At 43.4% G+C, this 15,395-nt stretch overlaps 1 protein-coding gene across 2 annotated transcripts in view; it reads right to left on the bottom strand.

Annotated features, from left to right (window-relative positions):
* The window catches only part of LOC118502689 (cell wall protein AWA1), a 115,107-nt gene that overhangs the window by 5,475 nt on the left and 94,237 nt on the right, over positions 1-15,395 (bottom strand). For both annotated transcript variants that reach the window (XM_036035203.1, XM_036035204.1), the window contains 2 exons: positions 5,304-5,410; positions 5,057-5,210 (listed from right to left, as the gene is read on the bottom strand). In XM_036035203.1, the coding sequence (XP_035891096.1) occupies positions 5,057-5,210; positions 5,304-5,410 (261 nt within the window). The remainder of the gene's footprint in view (positions 1-5,056; positions 5,211-5,303; positions 5,411-15,395) is intronic.

The raw sequence follows: 15,395 nt of genomic DNA, 5'->3' as shown, positions 1-15,395 counted from the left end.
CTTTTGAAAAGGTTATATATTTTCGATTATGACGGCTTGACGCCGTATGGTCAGCACATTTAAAAGAAAGGTGCTGTGTTGGAATTTTAACATTAAATTTGAAGAGTTCTCTAGGTTCAGTAGGCTCAACCAATTCATTATAGCACTGAAAGGAATTCATTAAAGCACGATAATTAATGTCATTTTAATCGTAAGCTCTTGCTTCGTTTAGAAATTGCTCTACTTTCTGATTGCCCATCAAACGAGCTATGAATGCATAAAGTACAAAAAACGGATTTTTTTAAAATAAATTACTACCTTCCTTAAGGCTCAGAAGGATATTCGACCGGTTAGAGCAAAGCGTACCCGAGTGCATCGAGAATTATTATTAAAAGATCGTCGATACGTGTCTCCTGACTGGAGTTTCCTGTTTTTTTTGCACGCGAACCTCATTGATACCTCTTAGGCAAGGTGTGTGTGTTTTTTTGCTCTTCACTAAATCTGCATCATTTGCAGCTTCTTAAAGATGGGGTCTCCCTGGTCGTCCCCTCCCCGGTAAAGAAATCGCTCGTTTTATTTTGGCATAGCCGGCTAACCTGGTATGCCATTGATAGCAGCGGGCGTGTTTTGCGTTTTTAACAGCTGTATCAACCATCACCTATATTTTACTGTACGTGTTCGGGCGCGCGCCTTACGACCAGCAGGCAGAGATAAATTGTACGCGCAACAAACCAAAAAAAAAAAAAACGACGACGATCATACTAAATGGCTGTTAAATCCCAACCTGCTGCAGCATCAGCAAGAGCTGAGTTGAACCGGGTAGCAAGTACCGGGCCACTAACAACAGGTCGACCTCATCATCTGACGATATTTCATTCGCGCAGGAAAATGAACTTTCCTGCCTTGGTTGCAGCTTTTCGCTTGGGTTTGCCGCTTGCGCGCGCATTGAAGTCACCATCCGGACTTCCTATCGCGGATGTCTGATCGGGTGCTCGACTTTCCCGTTCATTTGCGTGGTTGAGGGGTTTCGAACCGTCCATTGGCTACGTTTACCGCGTACACGCGGTTTCAAATATATTTATATTTAATAACACTTTATTTATTGTGGTCGGCAATCTGATTGTTTCAAAAATTACCTCAAGGCCGGCCAGTCAGTTAAATGGCTTGCGGCTAGGTCAATCCGATCCGGTGCTAATGGGTGTGTATGTGTGTGCTCTTTTTTACGGTATTTTTTTGGCCCCGGTACTGGGAGATCATTCTTATGCTGGTTAAATTGAGCAAACAGGTTATTTTTCATCGTTACAGACTTTAAAGATGGAGAGAAATTAATATTTTCAATCGACTTCTTTTTAGGTTAGCTGTTCAGTTAGTCTTAAGTACTTTAAGTATTAAGTTGTGTAATGAAGTTGCGTATGTAGAAGGGTTTTAGATGAGGAACACATGAAGCAATGGTGTAGATAAGTAAAATAATTGCTTCTGTTTTCACAGTTTTGGTGTACTCAGTGGAAAACTAGTAGACTTAATGGTATACGCCGAAATGTAGGCAATACGCATAACTCGATGAAACCGAATATTCATGAATAACGATGAGCTTAATAGGATAAAGTTAGACTAAGGCAGTGATTAAACTATTTTCGAGATCAAATTGAGAGAGCACAATCAGAAGAAATTGAAATGGAATAAGCTATCCCAAGTTTAAATATTCGATTCTCAACAAAAAGCTTTAAATAGTTACAGTCGTAATGAATGAGCTAGAACTTATAATGTAATTCTTATGGTAGAATTTCTTATACTTAATAACTGATCCCTACAATTTCATCGGCATTCGGCAATTCAGTGTTATAGGAGCAGCGATCTAAAAACACCAATGTATTTCTAAAATCGAAAACAAATCGAAAATTTAGAGATGGATACACCTTAGTTTGTATGTAACAAATGATCGTCTGATGAGCGTACTGCGCACGCCTTCCTAGACATCGTCGAATTTTCTTCTCCCTACCAGCACCAAACCAGCAAAGAAAGAGCAACTGAGTAATGGTATCACATTACGATTATTGTTACCATTATTAGTTCGATCGGAATTGAAACAAAAACGGGCTGCAGAGCTTCAGCACATATTCGGTATGCTGCCCCGAGTATGAAGACATCTTAGGGGGAAAAGCATCGCAAACGCCGCAGATCCCATGCGATCCACCGTACGAATGGTTATTGTAACTGGCGCAAGATTTTCCCAATCGCATCGCAGACTCCGCCATACGATCGATCGATGGTTGCTGTTGCTGCGGTTGGTCGTTCCCGGTGGAATCGGTGGTTCGGCCGGGTGGTCTAGATTATTTATGTGAGAAACCGATGTGGTCAATACTGTTCCGAGCAGCATCATTCCGGGCCCACGGGCAACACAAAAGCAGCAGTCAGGATAAAGTGGCTCGGTGTACCGTGCACTGCTTACCGCTTTAAATCGTTCGCCCGGTTTGACTGTGCGGTGTCATGCCGGCCAACATGATCGGGGCAGAGTTTACATATGTGACCACACTGGCAATGGGAACACTGTGCATATGGATATGCATGGATGGTCGAGGGTAGATGTAGATGGGAAGCAACGTGGAAAGCAGTAGAGTAAAATATGATCAACTGCTGCACCGTGTGACTTTGTGTTGATCAATTTCCCCTTCGGTTCGGTGAGTTTATTCTTATGGAATGGGAGAAGAAAAGCGAAGTTAAATCGAGAGCGACTTTCGGAAACGCCAGACGGTAGAAAGTAAAATGAGTTTGGAAAAATCGGTTGAGGTATTACTATAATCCCTGTTTTTACTTCTTGAATTTAATTGCCAAATATGGTAGAAAATATTCACTAAAAAAGGTTCGTCGCTTGTAAGCTCAGTGACTGTTGAGTCTTTCGTTTTTTGAATCATTTTAATCGATTATACGCCTTTTCCTTCACACACCCCGCAACTACGATTATCAATTAATTACAAATCTACTCCCTGCCTCGTTAAGATCAATAATAAAAGCAATAAATTGTAAAAAACCACCTGTACCGGGGACGATCCGTTCACATCGCAACCCACAAGCAATGTTGTACGCCCACTAGACACTACCGAACCGCGCATGTTAGCCACCGTTGATCGATGATCGTGGGCCACCGTTTTGGCGGATCGATGGCGTCGACGTTCGTGTGTGAATTATTTGTCCGTGGCACGATTTCCAATCCTGCCAGCAGCTCCGGAGCTCGGTACTGTTGGCGTGGTTAGAAACGGACAGGTGCCGTTTTCCATATCGGCTATTCGCCGCTGTTAACGCCAGTTAACAGTTGAGCAACGTGATTCGTGCTTAAATAAACAACTCCTTTCCCAAATAGACTCGGGAGTTCTAGCTCCACCAACAAGAAAAAAAAAATCCCTTCTCAGACTTGGCTTAAACGAATCGATATCATTGTGAGCGATCGAATCGGTAATTAAATTCCTACCATACGCTTTCCGTGGCCACCAGGAAGGATATACGATCACGATACGGCCGCTCGGCAGGGAACCGTACCCTTTGGCAACGCTGCCTGAGCTAATTTGCTCCTGGCGATGGCTCATTCAAGCAGCAAACCTATTGAATTGATCTCCTGCCGATCAGCGCCGCGTCATATACGGGGCAACCATGCGGGTAATTATGTTGTTATGATCGGCTTCGTGTTCAGCTCCCATAATGAAGTGATTTTCGGGACGCAGGTGTATCAGGTTACTAGCGTCAATCGGGCATGAAAGAACACGAACGTTTACTTTCTACTGTTACGCTGCGCCGAACGTTAGCAATCAATCAGATGGGTAGTAACCGGTCCCCCTGTTCACATACTGAGCTGGTACGAATGGGGGAAACGGTTTGTAGCGATTTGATGCCTAAGAACGATAAATTTAATTGCACACTTTAACGCAGTATTACGATTCTGCTAAACCAGCATTTCATTTTCGGCCGTTCAAGGTTCACTTCTCGCAGAAAAAAGGGCCCATAAACTAGCTAACATTACAGTAATGGCAACACGTTATGGGGTTTGCAGGTCGCTTAAGCCTACGCAGATCACTGATAAGAGCAGATCGTTCCTTTGGGTCCACAGATGGGATCGGCCCGATAAATCCATAAATCCGTTCGGTTACGTCAAAAATCAGCAAAACCCGCCGTCCAGTTTGCTTCAGCCCTTGATCACTATCAGCTCAGCGTCAGCGTTGAGGTCTCCCGCGTTCGGCCTTGCCGGGTTGCCCCCCTCCCTAATTCGCGAGCTGTCCAGATCGGGCGCGATTTCAGATTGTCGGAGATCGTCAAAGTGTAGAGTCACCAACTTCTATCTCTCATGTCGCGCTGACAGCAACATATTGCCGACGACGACAACGACGATGGGGGCCGCCGTTCATCGCAAAACCGTCCGGTTCAGCCGATCGCAATCGGCGGAACGATATTTAGCATTTGCACAATAATTTCATCATTTCCTACGGATCCATTTTCCCGGGTTCCAGGGGGAAATGTTTTGTACACCCGCTTCAACAACCTTCAGCAGTGAAGGAAAGGATACAGCGATGCTTCTTCTATCAAAAGACTGCAACCGGACGCAGACGACGAACCTCGGGTAGGATTTTGAGAGTTTGTCATCTGGTCAGTACTTGTGGAGGGCTTTTTTTGCCTCCCCCCCCAATGTACTTTTTGTTTGTTCTTGTACTCATGTCCTCCCAACCCTCATAGCTCATGAGGTTCAGCGAGCTGTCGTAAAATCGCTTTACCATTGCGAATTGATTTTCCCGTTTGATGCCGATAATGATCGAATGTGGTCGGTCGAATGTGTTCCCGCCATCGACTCGATTGATCGACGATTGCAATGAGAGCTCTGGCATGGCTTGTTAGGCTTTCTTGTTTGACTTTTTTTTTGTTGTTGCTGTCCACCCGTTCCATCGCTCGAGGTGGCATGCCCCCGGGGTGGTCTTGGGTGTTGGTAAGAGACCTCCCGTTAGGATTAAATACGAGGGTGGTTGATTTTTGTTCTGGCGACCCCAATAGGACCCTAGTGGACAATGTATGCAGAAGTACATCTAGCGTTGCTTACCTTAACACCTGATTAGTGCACACGATCACCGATTGCTGGTTCGAGTCTTGACCGTCACGTACTTGCAGCACCACGTGCACCCACAGGAAGTCGCTCTGGCGGCGCTGCATTCGCACCAGCAGAATGCACGATCGGTCCTGTTCTGATTGGGTTACTGGGTTTGTTTTTGAAGATAAAGCGAAAGCAACCATTAGAATGGTGTGTAAGAATATTGCTGCTAGTTCTAAACTACTTTTCGTTTACTTACTTAACCTATGTTTGCTCTGTGCTTCGCGTGTCGATTCCCAGTGCAGGAGCTGATACCAGGACACACCTTGGAGTTCGCTTCGGCTGTAACCAAGATGAAATTCACCACTGAAAGTAGACGAGAATAGAGAGTAAATACAAACGCTTTAGATCACTTCAGGATATGTAGGAGTCCTCAAATATTCTTAAAATGAATAAATTTTAAATGTAAATGTAAATTAATCTGTTCTTTAAGTCTTCAAACAACTTCAAATAACATGTATAATAATAATTTTGGAAAGATAATTGAAGAGGCAGAAGAATATACAGCTTAAAAAGCAATACGCATTACAACTTGAAAATCATAACCCTTTTCCACCAAGTCGATGGGAGCTCTGGGATGCTGGGATGGTGTGTGTGGAAGCAAAAATCATCGAAATAAATGAAACACGACGAGACCGGCCGTCGGCAAGTGTGCGGCAAAGCGCGACCATTTCTGTCCAACGCTGACAGCCAACAACCGTGAACACATGTTGCAGCGATGCTGCTGGCGGGTACACGGCGAACATAAGAAAGTCACAAACACGCGAGGGACAGAGAAACAAAGGGAGGAAAGGTGTGGAAGGTGATTGGGCATCTGCTGCGATTGAACCATACGAGCGCGGTCAGCGCCCGGTGCCCGAAGGGTTAATTCTCCTGGGATTCGCCTGTGCCGCACACTCCACCGTGCGGCCAGGAGAACACACAGACGAAACGACAGAAATCAATTAAATCGATTAATCGTATTGTTTTTCGTTCGTCTCCATCACAGTTGCTCCACCCCTCACCCCTCTCACCCATTCAACAACCCGTCCCCACTAAGACGCAAGCTAAACCAAAAAAATCGATGATGTTGGCCGGGAGATTCGATCGATCGAATCTTGGCTTCCCTCGGCTGCCATGTCCACGAAGGTGGTGGCACGCAGGAAATTCTCCAGCAATGCTCCAGCTCCGGGTCGGATATCCCGGTCGGTTCATATCAAAAGGTTTCGAAATTTATCTTTCACCACCAGCGGATCAGCCACCCCCAAAGTCAACTGATCGACTGATAAGTTTGGGGGGGAAAGGGGTGAGAGAGAGCAAAGAGTGGCGAAGTACAGAAAATGGCGAAGAAGGTATGCGCGTGCGGTCGGCTTTTATCGTGGCCGATTTGGGTTCCAATCGATGCCGTATGGGTCTGGGAGTCTGATGGCGCGCGCGCGAGCGCGCACACACCCGAGCCCTTCGCTTGTTCGGTGATGGCCGGCGGGAACGTTATGAATCGATTAGTCAAAGTGATGCTGTTGTATTGATTTCGATGCTGGTTTCGCCCGGGCGCGAGGTCAATGTTGGTGGGTTGCTACAGATACGGTAACGCTGATCTTGCTATCTGTCCTTGGCATTGTACGTTGAGGATGTCTTTCAGTAAATTAAAAAAAAACCTACTCTATTATAACAAAATAACATGTTTTGACATTGTTGCTTCATTAACATTAAAACAAGCAGAAAAAGCGAACAAATAAATACCCTTTTAATAGAATCAGTTCAGGGTTCACAACATAATAAATGGATTACACATGATCCTATCGCAAACACGTAATGAATATTCCAACGTGCATGTCACCACTTTAAATTCTAGCCTCCAGGAGCATGACCTTCCCCATTTCGCAGGATCCCGGTATATCTACAATTGATATCTTATTTAATCTCTCCGTTTTGAAACGTTTTACTGGAGAAGGCATTTATGGCGCTCCTTTATCGCTCCAGGATATGGTAACACCTCCCTGAATCCTTTCTGAAGCAGTGATGATTACAGTGCTTCACGATTAGTCGCTTTTGGGACTAACATTGCGCTGTTTGCACATAACGCGAGAAAACTCTTTTAAAGCTAACGGGCAAAAGAGGTATATTAAACTACAGGAAAATAAGCTACTTGGCCTATTCAGTGACCTTTCTGTAAATACTTCCTGAAAGCAAAATTGAAAACTGCATTTCATTTTTTATATCTTTGTCAAACAGTTGGTAATTAAAGGTTTTTTATTTTGTGTACGTGTACGTTTACGTTGTGTAAGTATGATCACATTATCTTCAGATCTCTCTTTGCGTAACATGTACACAATCGTCAAACGCTACCTGAAGAAAATTCGGTCAGGATTTATTTTAACGTCATTATTGCTGATGTTGAAAAGGTCGATATGATATAACTGATAAGAACATATCAACAATACAATCAATAGCACTTGTTACAGTGACGGGCAATACAGTAAGACTGTCTGAAATTTTAAACGTGAGCTTATCTTCTTATTCTTCTTTATTGGCCCTACCAACCTCTTAAAGGAATGCCTGCCATTTCTGGCTTACAAGACTTTTTGAAACCGCATAGTTGAATGGTCAGTCCTCACTACGGGGTAACGGCCCAGATGGGATTTGAACCCTGATGCTGGCAGTGTGAAGACCGGCGCCACTGTTGCATCTATCAAAGTGAGCTTACATTGTCGACATTTTTTCTCTTAAATAGATCTTAGAATAGAATTTATTATTTGATGGCTGGATTGCTTAGGACATTGAGATAGATAAACCTTTTATCATTCTTATTCAAATATAGGCAAAATATGTTAGATGGCAAAATAAGATCAATCTACAATTTAATAATTTTTTACTCAAATTGAACGTCCTGCAGCCCTTTTATTATTAAACTGAAGCATTCAGGTTTTTACGTGAAATCTTCACTGATTTATTCGTTTTATTCTATTCGTTAAATACTGTAAAAAGGTAAAATAAGGAAACAAATGTTAGATATTGTTGATAATTTAATCATGAGTTAAATCATGATCAAGGTCAAGAACAAAATTCTCTTAAAAATGCTTTAAAATAGCCTGGTGAAGAAAGGTGAAGTTTGTATTGCTCAGCCAAAACACTCGTTTTAATCTGCCAGACTCTTACAATGTACGATGAGCTATGGTATGAAAATAACCACAAACAAATAAAAAAAACCCAAAAACAAAAACAACAGAAAACCCCAACCCAAAACAACACAATCGTCACATACGCGACGCCAGATCCATTACACGGACCGCGTGGACCGTGGCGGGATTTAATTCCATCCCGGTCAACGGGTTGATTAATGGTGGCGTTAAAGTGAAACAAGATCGGTGTCGGCACCGTACGTTCGCTGTGTGTGTGTGTGTGTGTGTGTGTGTGTGTGTGTGTGTGTGTGAGGAGGATTTCGCTCGGTTCCCAAATTTCGTTTTGCTGCTCTCTGTCTGCAGACGGCGCAGACGAGAAAGTGTAAGTATTATTAACAGCGTAGCGATGTATGATAAAGTTTTTAATACCTTAATGTTTTGGTTGATATAAACTAAAAAGGAAAACACACACAAACCGTTGAGTGAATGGCACATAAGGAAAGTGTTTAAAGTTTGTGTGTTTTTTTCGTAAATGCTTTAAATCGCGTGACAAATAAATGATGGATGCAAAAATCTAGGTCTACAGCTAAAGCTACTCAGTATTTAGTATGTTTTTGGATAATGTTATACAGATTCAGAATATTAAAGGATATCGTTTTTCAAAAGTCTCATTCCAAAATTGACGTCGTAGCAATATGATAATCAACGGGGATGGGTTTGCCTACTAGGCCAGCTGTTGACGCGCGGTCGCGCTACGAGCCTCCGGACATAGGGCACGATTATTCGCTTCGGTCACGGGTCGGGTTGGGTGCGGCAGAAAATTGAATTCGATTATGCCGCACCATATCGATATCGGTTTCCGCGATTTTTCCGATTTGCAGTTCGTTCGTTCGATCGCTGTGGCGCACCGGCGAAGGCGTCGGAATCGCAGATAATCGTTGGATCCCCTTTTTGCTCGGGGCGCCGGTTGAAGGGCCTTGGTGAGGGCGTGGCAGGGATGGTCACCCCGTTCCGTCGTAACCGCAACGGAATCCGTGGAACTAATCGCACAACCAACAGCGACCGAAGCTGCCCTTTACTGTTTCGATTTGATCAGCTTATCGAATAGTCAAATGGGTGAAGAAGGGAAAAAACGATTGGACGTTGGAATCGATCGAACTGCTGATCGACCAGATCCGGCCAGAGATTGAGGGCGTTGCAGCGTATGACATATGCCAACATAAGCTGGAGGCGCTAGAATGGCGAAAGTAAAATCAAACATTGGACCTGGAGATGGGGTCCATATATTGAAGGTCCGTTCCCTCGGGCACGCAAACAAACACGCGAAGAAGGTATTGAAGGCACATGGGAGATCCTTTTTGTTGAGTTGCGATCGTTTGACCTTGCTCGTGTGGAGGCGTGAAACTGGTCAATCTTTACCTCAACAGGCAACTAGGAGCTTAACTTCTTGCTCTGAGGACTCGACGAATTGTGCTAGTCGAATTCTAAATGTTAATTCTAACTCCGCTCCGAACAGCTTAACGTTTTGCAAATGGTCACTTAAGAACCTTTTTACACTTCCCTCTCCGCTCCCCCAGGAACTCTTCCCAAATTTGCCAATCGCTTGTTTTCTGGCTGTCAAAATAGTCCCCGGGTGCCGGCTATCCTCCCCAAATCCCAAAGCATTACGACGCCGCACTATGTCCTATTTCCATTTGCTGGCCCGTCTAATCCAGCCAACGACCTCACGCCCAAAGACAGACCTAATCCTCCCGGAGCACGGAGACAAAGACGCACATAAATCGATGCGAAAGGCGGTTCGGTGTTCCGCTGGTGAGCGATGTTTCGAGCAAAATTGTTTCTGGAGCCCCCACAAGTCGTCCAGTTGATTGGTTTGCTTTTTTGGTATTCTACGGCAACAGCTCGGCTTTTCTCTTTCGCTCTCTCTCTCTCTCTCTCTCTCTCTTTCAGGGAGTTGGTTGGTTTGGTTCGATTGTCTCTGGTCGGTGCTGGCGCTTGTGACCCGGTGACGCGAAGATGGGACCATGGCGCACATGGCAGATGATTAATCACTCATTTTAATTTTTATCAATCACATTTTTCATTTTACGCCGGCCATTGGACCGGACATTCGCGGGGTGATGGAGGGCAAGCGTTACGGGTGGTGGGGTTTGGGGAATGTCTCCGGGAATTCGTTAACGTTACGATGACAAAAAGGAAGATCTAAATTTGGAACGTCTGTGCTGACATCTAAAGCGTGCTTATATTATTCATTAAACTGGAATTAATTGTGTTTCGGTCTATGGCACAAGTGTCTACATGATTAACACAATATGCGCTTTTGATATAACAAACAATCAAAGCAGTCTGCATATAATAGTAGTTGGATCTCGGAGCTTTTATTGTTTAAATGGAAATATGAAAAGACTAAAAGAAAGTAAATTAAGCAAATACTTGAGGCCTCGAGCTTACATGGGGCCTTGTTCATATCGACAGCGGCGTATCTTCCCTCAAGATGGTTGTGGTGTCAAGGAGGAACTCTGAAACTCCACAAATCCCACCTCATATAATGTCTCTGCTTGGTCTCTAGCTCTGGTTTTGTTAATATACTCGACGTGATACGGACCCTTGACTTTCATTCTACTCAGGGCCTCCAGGGGACTTGATCCGCCACTACTTGTGATAAGACCAGAAACACATTATTTCAGGTTTTGTAAGATCCTAAGGTTATTTTAAGTTAACAATTTTCAAAGTTGAAGGGTTAAAAAAAATCAAATCATTTGTGAAATACAAACAGAAACCGTTAACATGAGCTATTACAAGCAAGTACAGCTACTGATATTTGAAACTGCTTGAGAAATTCTCAGAACGTTAAAAAGGCAGGAAGTGAACACAAAGCAAACGTCCCAAATAACATCATCAGCATCCTAAACGATCGCCAACGGTATAACGCTGCCTTTGCCACGCTGCCTTCCTGAATTATCACACGCGTTTTTTTTACGACTCTGTTTACGTTTCCTTTCACGTGAGCATTGGAACCACACGCTCCAATAATACGCCCTTCGTGAAGAGATTGATGGTGACGTTGGAAGGGATGATGCGAGCGAGCGGGCGAGAGTGTCTAAATATGTGTAAATAAAATATTTGCGTCGCCTGCAAAATTTCACCAGCCCTTTTAAAAAGCTTGGTGCAGGCGCCCTATCCCATGGCCCACCGATCGGAAGACCGGCAGTGATCGGCAAGCATGCTGAGCTGGGCTCGGCGTATTGTATGTAAAACAAGACATGTTTTGTGCATGTTCTTTTCCCCGTACGCATGCAGTGGCGATTCGACGACCGATTTTCCACCCGCTGCGATACAGCGATACTGTAGCTTACTATTGTCTTTGCTGCGTATTTACTGCCGCTTTTCCCTGTAAGGAGCAGAACTTAGTGCAACACTAATACACAACGACAACGAGCACTGTTTATCTAATAACGCAGCTAAACATTTGCCGAAACAGCAACGCATAAAAGCAGCTTGCTCCGATATCTCACCCAATCTGGGAGCATTCCGATGCTGTGGTTCGATCGGAATGCCAACCGATTGAATCATAAGCCTGTTCAGGATTAGGGGGGGGGGGGGGTGTATTCGTTCGGTGCGCGCGATACTGTATGGCGGGTGACCCGCTTCATAGCTTATGGCTTCATGGTCATGGTTTCACGCCGACGGGCCACAAACACTGGATGGCCTCGACAGGAAAACGAACAACCATTTGTGTTTTACGAGCTAGCTGGCTGGTACACGAGCAATCGTTCACTGCACGGTAACACATCTATGTTCCATGTCACCGTACGGGGTTTGTTATGCCGTGGCGGAATGGTATCGTCGGGAATAAAAAGCACTGAGCTTATGATTTACCCGCTTCTTGAAGCTGTTTGAAGCTGTGATAATACAAATATCGTATAGGTTTGTCAGTTTCAGCAATAGATAATTCATTTGCAATTTCATGACTTCTATTTATTCCAGAAATATTTATCAGAAAGAAGAAATTGAGTTAAATTGTATGGTAAGTCATGAAAGTTTTATGGCTGAATGCTGTATTTGTTGGAATTTTATTTTGGAAAGCGACAATTGTTTCGTAGGATAATGTCCAAGATGAAGATTATACATCAGACAAGAAGAAATCATACATACACTTTAAATATCTGATTCGGACATTTTCCGCCATTTTAAATCTATGAGATACGACCAGGCCGGTCGGGAAACTTATGGATAACTCGGTAATGTCTGACCATCGTTTACCAAGCCAAATATTCATGGTCAAAGGATCATGCTATGTATTTGGCGGGATCGGTAAAATGTAGTTTATTATGAGCACCTTCAACAGAACAAAAATATCACAAGGAGGTCTTTCAACTTCAGCCGATTCTTTTGAGCCGAGCATTGCAATAAAAACAGGCAGAAAAAGAGGCCAAACACGATCAAAACCGATAAAAATGTATCTAAAATTATTGATATACGAAGTCCTACTTCACATGCTAGGGTCTTGACCGGGTCCGAACATTTCCTAACAGCTGGTAAATTTTTTTTATTAGTTTAGGTAAATCTAATGAATTTTCAATCGATAAATTATTGTTGTAAAATTTTTATTTAAAATGAAGCGAGCTAATTTGTGCTTATCATTTACAGCGTTCAGAGTTCATAGCGATCTCCTTCGGGTATTGGGAAAACTCCCCAAACAACATAAAATCCCAGTTATGCATTAGTCATAAACTGCTGAATAGCTTAACAAGTGCTTTTTTAACACTAAAAAAAAACACCCTTCGTTACCAACCCACCTTGACACTTCCGGGTTCATAAGACAACACGGCATGAATCAACCATTCCACAGTTCAGCGACTGAACGACTGCAATGACATCAACGCTTCCCTGCCGGGCGCTCAGAACACGAACCCGGATTTGAAACCCCGCAATTACAGCACGGAATTACAAATCACAGATCGATCGATTTGCTTATGTTTGATTAGGCCCGGGTTCTCGCGAATTACAATCCCGGCAAATGCAAATCACTCGCATGCCAGCTCATACACTGCGGAGATAATTCGCCCAAGCGCAACATGAAGAAGTGAACATCGAGCGGACTAAAACTGTTCGAACGTAAAAATTTGCGACAGACTGATGTTGGTCCGCATGAACTTTAGTGTTGATAATTGGCCCGATCGACTGATCTGGATCGAGTGCACCTTTCTGCAGTGCACAACAACAGCCCGAACAGCGCGAATGATGAATCGAGTCAACGATTATCCTAAATTGCGCACTTGTCCAACTGGTGCAAAACCCGGAGTGTCTGACGGAACGATGCGTACAGCGCTGACCTTTCGCCCGAAAACGCAAACCGCCCGTACGGTCGCCCCTAGACGGTGTCGGAGAGGGTGGGTTTTGGGTTTAGTTGAGCCCTATTAAACCATCATCACTACATCCACCCGCGTGGAAAGGTGCTGCAAGTTGCTTTGTTTGGTGTTTTCTGTGTGCCAGGATCGGCGAACAGACGAAATCGAAGCGAGCCACACTTGTGAATCCCTTTTTTGCGGCCGCTTTACATTCACCATTGTACAACAGCGGGTTTTTTTTTGTGTGAGATACTTTGCTTTTCCTCGAACCGTGGTGGACTAGTGGTGCATTATCAAAAATTTATCTTCCACTTTTCCAACACTTCCAAACGTTCTCTGCTCTGATCCGGACCGTTCTGCTGATCCCAACTATTATGGTCCATTCATCATACGATCGTTTCCTCGCCTCGGCCCATCGGCACATCAATCATTTGTAAACAATCAGTCTGTTGTTTTTTTAGGGTTTGTTGCCTTTTTTCCAGTGTGTTTTAATGTACACGTGTGTTTGTGTGGAGAATGTGAATAAATTTAGTATCTTGAAGTTCTGATGAATGCTCAAGTTTGCTCCATGTGACGATTAAGAACAGATGTTACTGGACCTTATGTGCCTAAAGTTCACACATCCTGGGAGAATACTTCACCGTACAATGTTTATCATCACATAATTTTGTTTTATTCGAAACCTATAGACTAGCCATAATGATAAGAACATTTTTGATTAAACGGGGTCAGATTTAAAATCACAAAAGTTGAAGGGATCGCCAAAATAAGGCAGATCTTCTTGGATTATTTTGGAGAGAGAGAGAGTCCGTCTACTGCGGAGAAACAGTCCAGATTAGAGATGGGAATAACAACTCTTTTCAAAGAATTGAAACAGAGGGATAGAGCAGTTATAAGCATTTGAATCTTTGCTTCACTGTTTAGAGATTGATGGAAAAATATTGCTCTTAACTAATCGTTTAATTGCTCCTTACGGCTTCAACCCACTCTCACTCTCCATGCCGATTAGTGACTCACTCTTTTTGGTTTCAACTCACCCATTAATGGTGAGTTAGTTTTTTGTTACTCCTTTTGGATTAAAATCCCTGAATAAGATTGAGCAAGTGTTTTGTTACCGTTTGGGTTTCTTAAGTAAGTAAACAGAGAGAGAGAGAGAGAGAGAAAGAGAGAGAAAGAATGCAAAACGCATCCTGTTTATTACACCAAAACACTTACTCTAGTTGAATGATTTAAACCCAGAAGAAGTGGATCACTAGTCGGCACAGAGAGTGTGAGTGAGTTGAAACTAAAAAGAGTGAGTCAATAGTCGGCACAGAGAGTGAGAATCATTAAAAAAAATCCTTACTCCTCCTCGATATTGCTACCGTGCCCACTTCTAGAGCATAGATCCTGACTAAGAGCTTATCAGTAGCAAATCCGCGAAGTGATTATTTAAACCTTTAATGGCTTTGATAATTGCTATCTACAAGCTAACCCTATCTAGGTACCGAGATACCAAGTCTCAAGAAACTATTATACTAATTTTAAATAAAACCACGAAATCAGGTTTTCTTAATCATATTAAATTAAAAATTGCTATACAATTAAGTACAAACCACAAAAACAATATTTATAAGTCTAATTACACTCTTTCTAATGCCTATAATACCCATGTGAATCCCTCCATCAAACCAGCTAAACAACGAAACCGATCTCCCAGAGGCTCAGCGCGCCTGGACAATCGATCGTTAATGATGGGCGCCAGTCAAATGCAAGTCAAATTTTCAACGCACACAATGCGACTATACCTCTCTCCCCCTCCCATCCATTACTGGTCATGAATTATTCATGGTCTACCGC

This window comes from Anopheles stephensi, chromosome 2 (assembly GCF_013141755.1).
Source record: "Anopheles stephensi strain Indian chromosome 2, UCI_ANSTEP_V1.0, whole genome shotgun sequence".
In the NCBI taxonomy this organism is placed as follows: domain Eukaryota; kingdom Metazoa; phylum Arthropoda; class Insecta; order Diptera; family Culicidae; genus Anopheles; species Anopheles stephensi.
The sequence above is the reverse complement of the archived record's forward strand: the minus strand, read 5'-3'. Positions and strand labels throughout refer to the sequence as shown.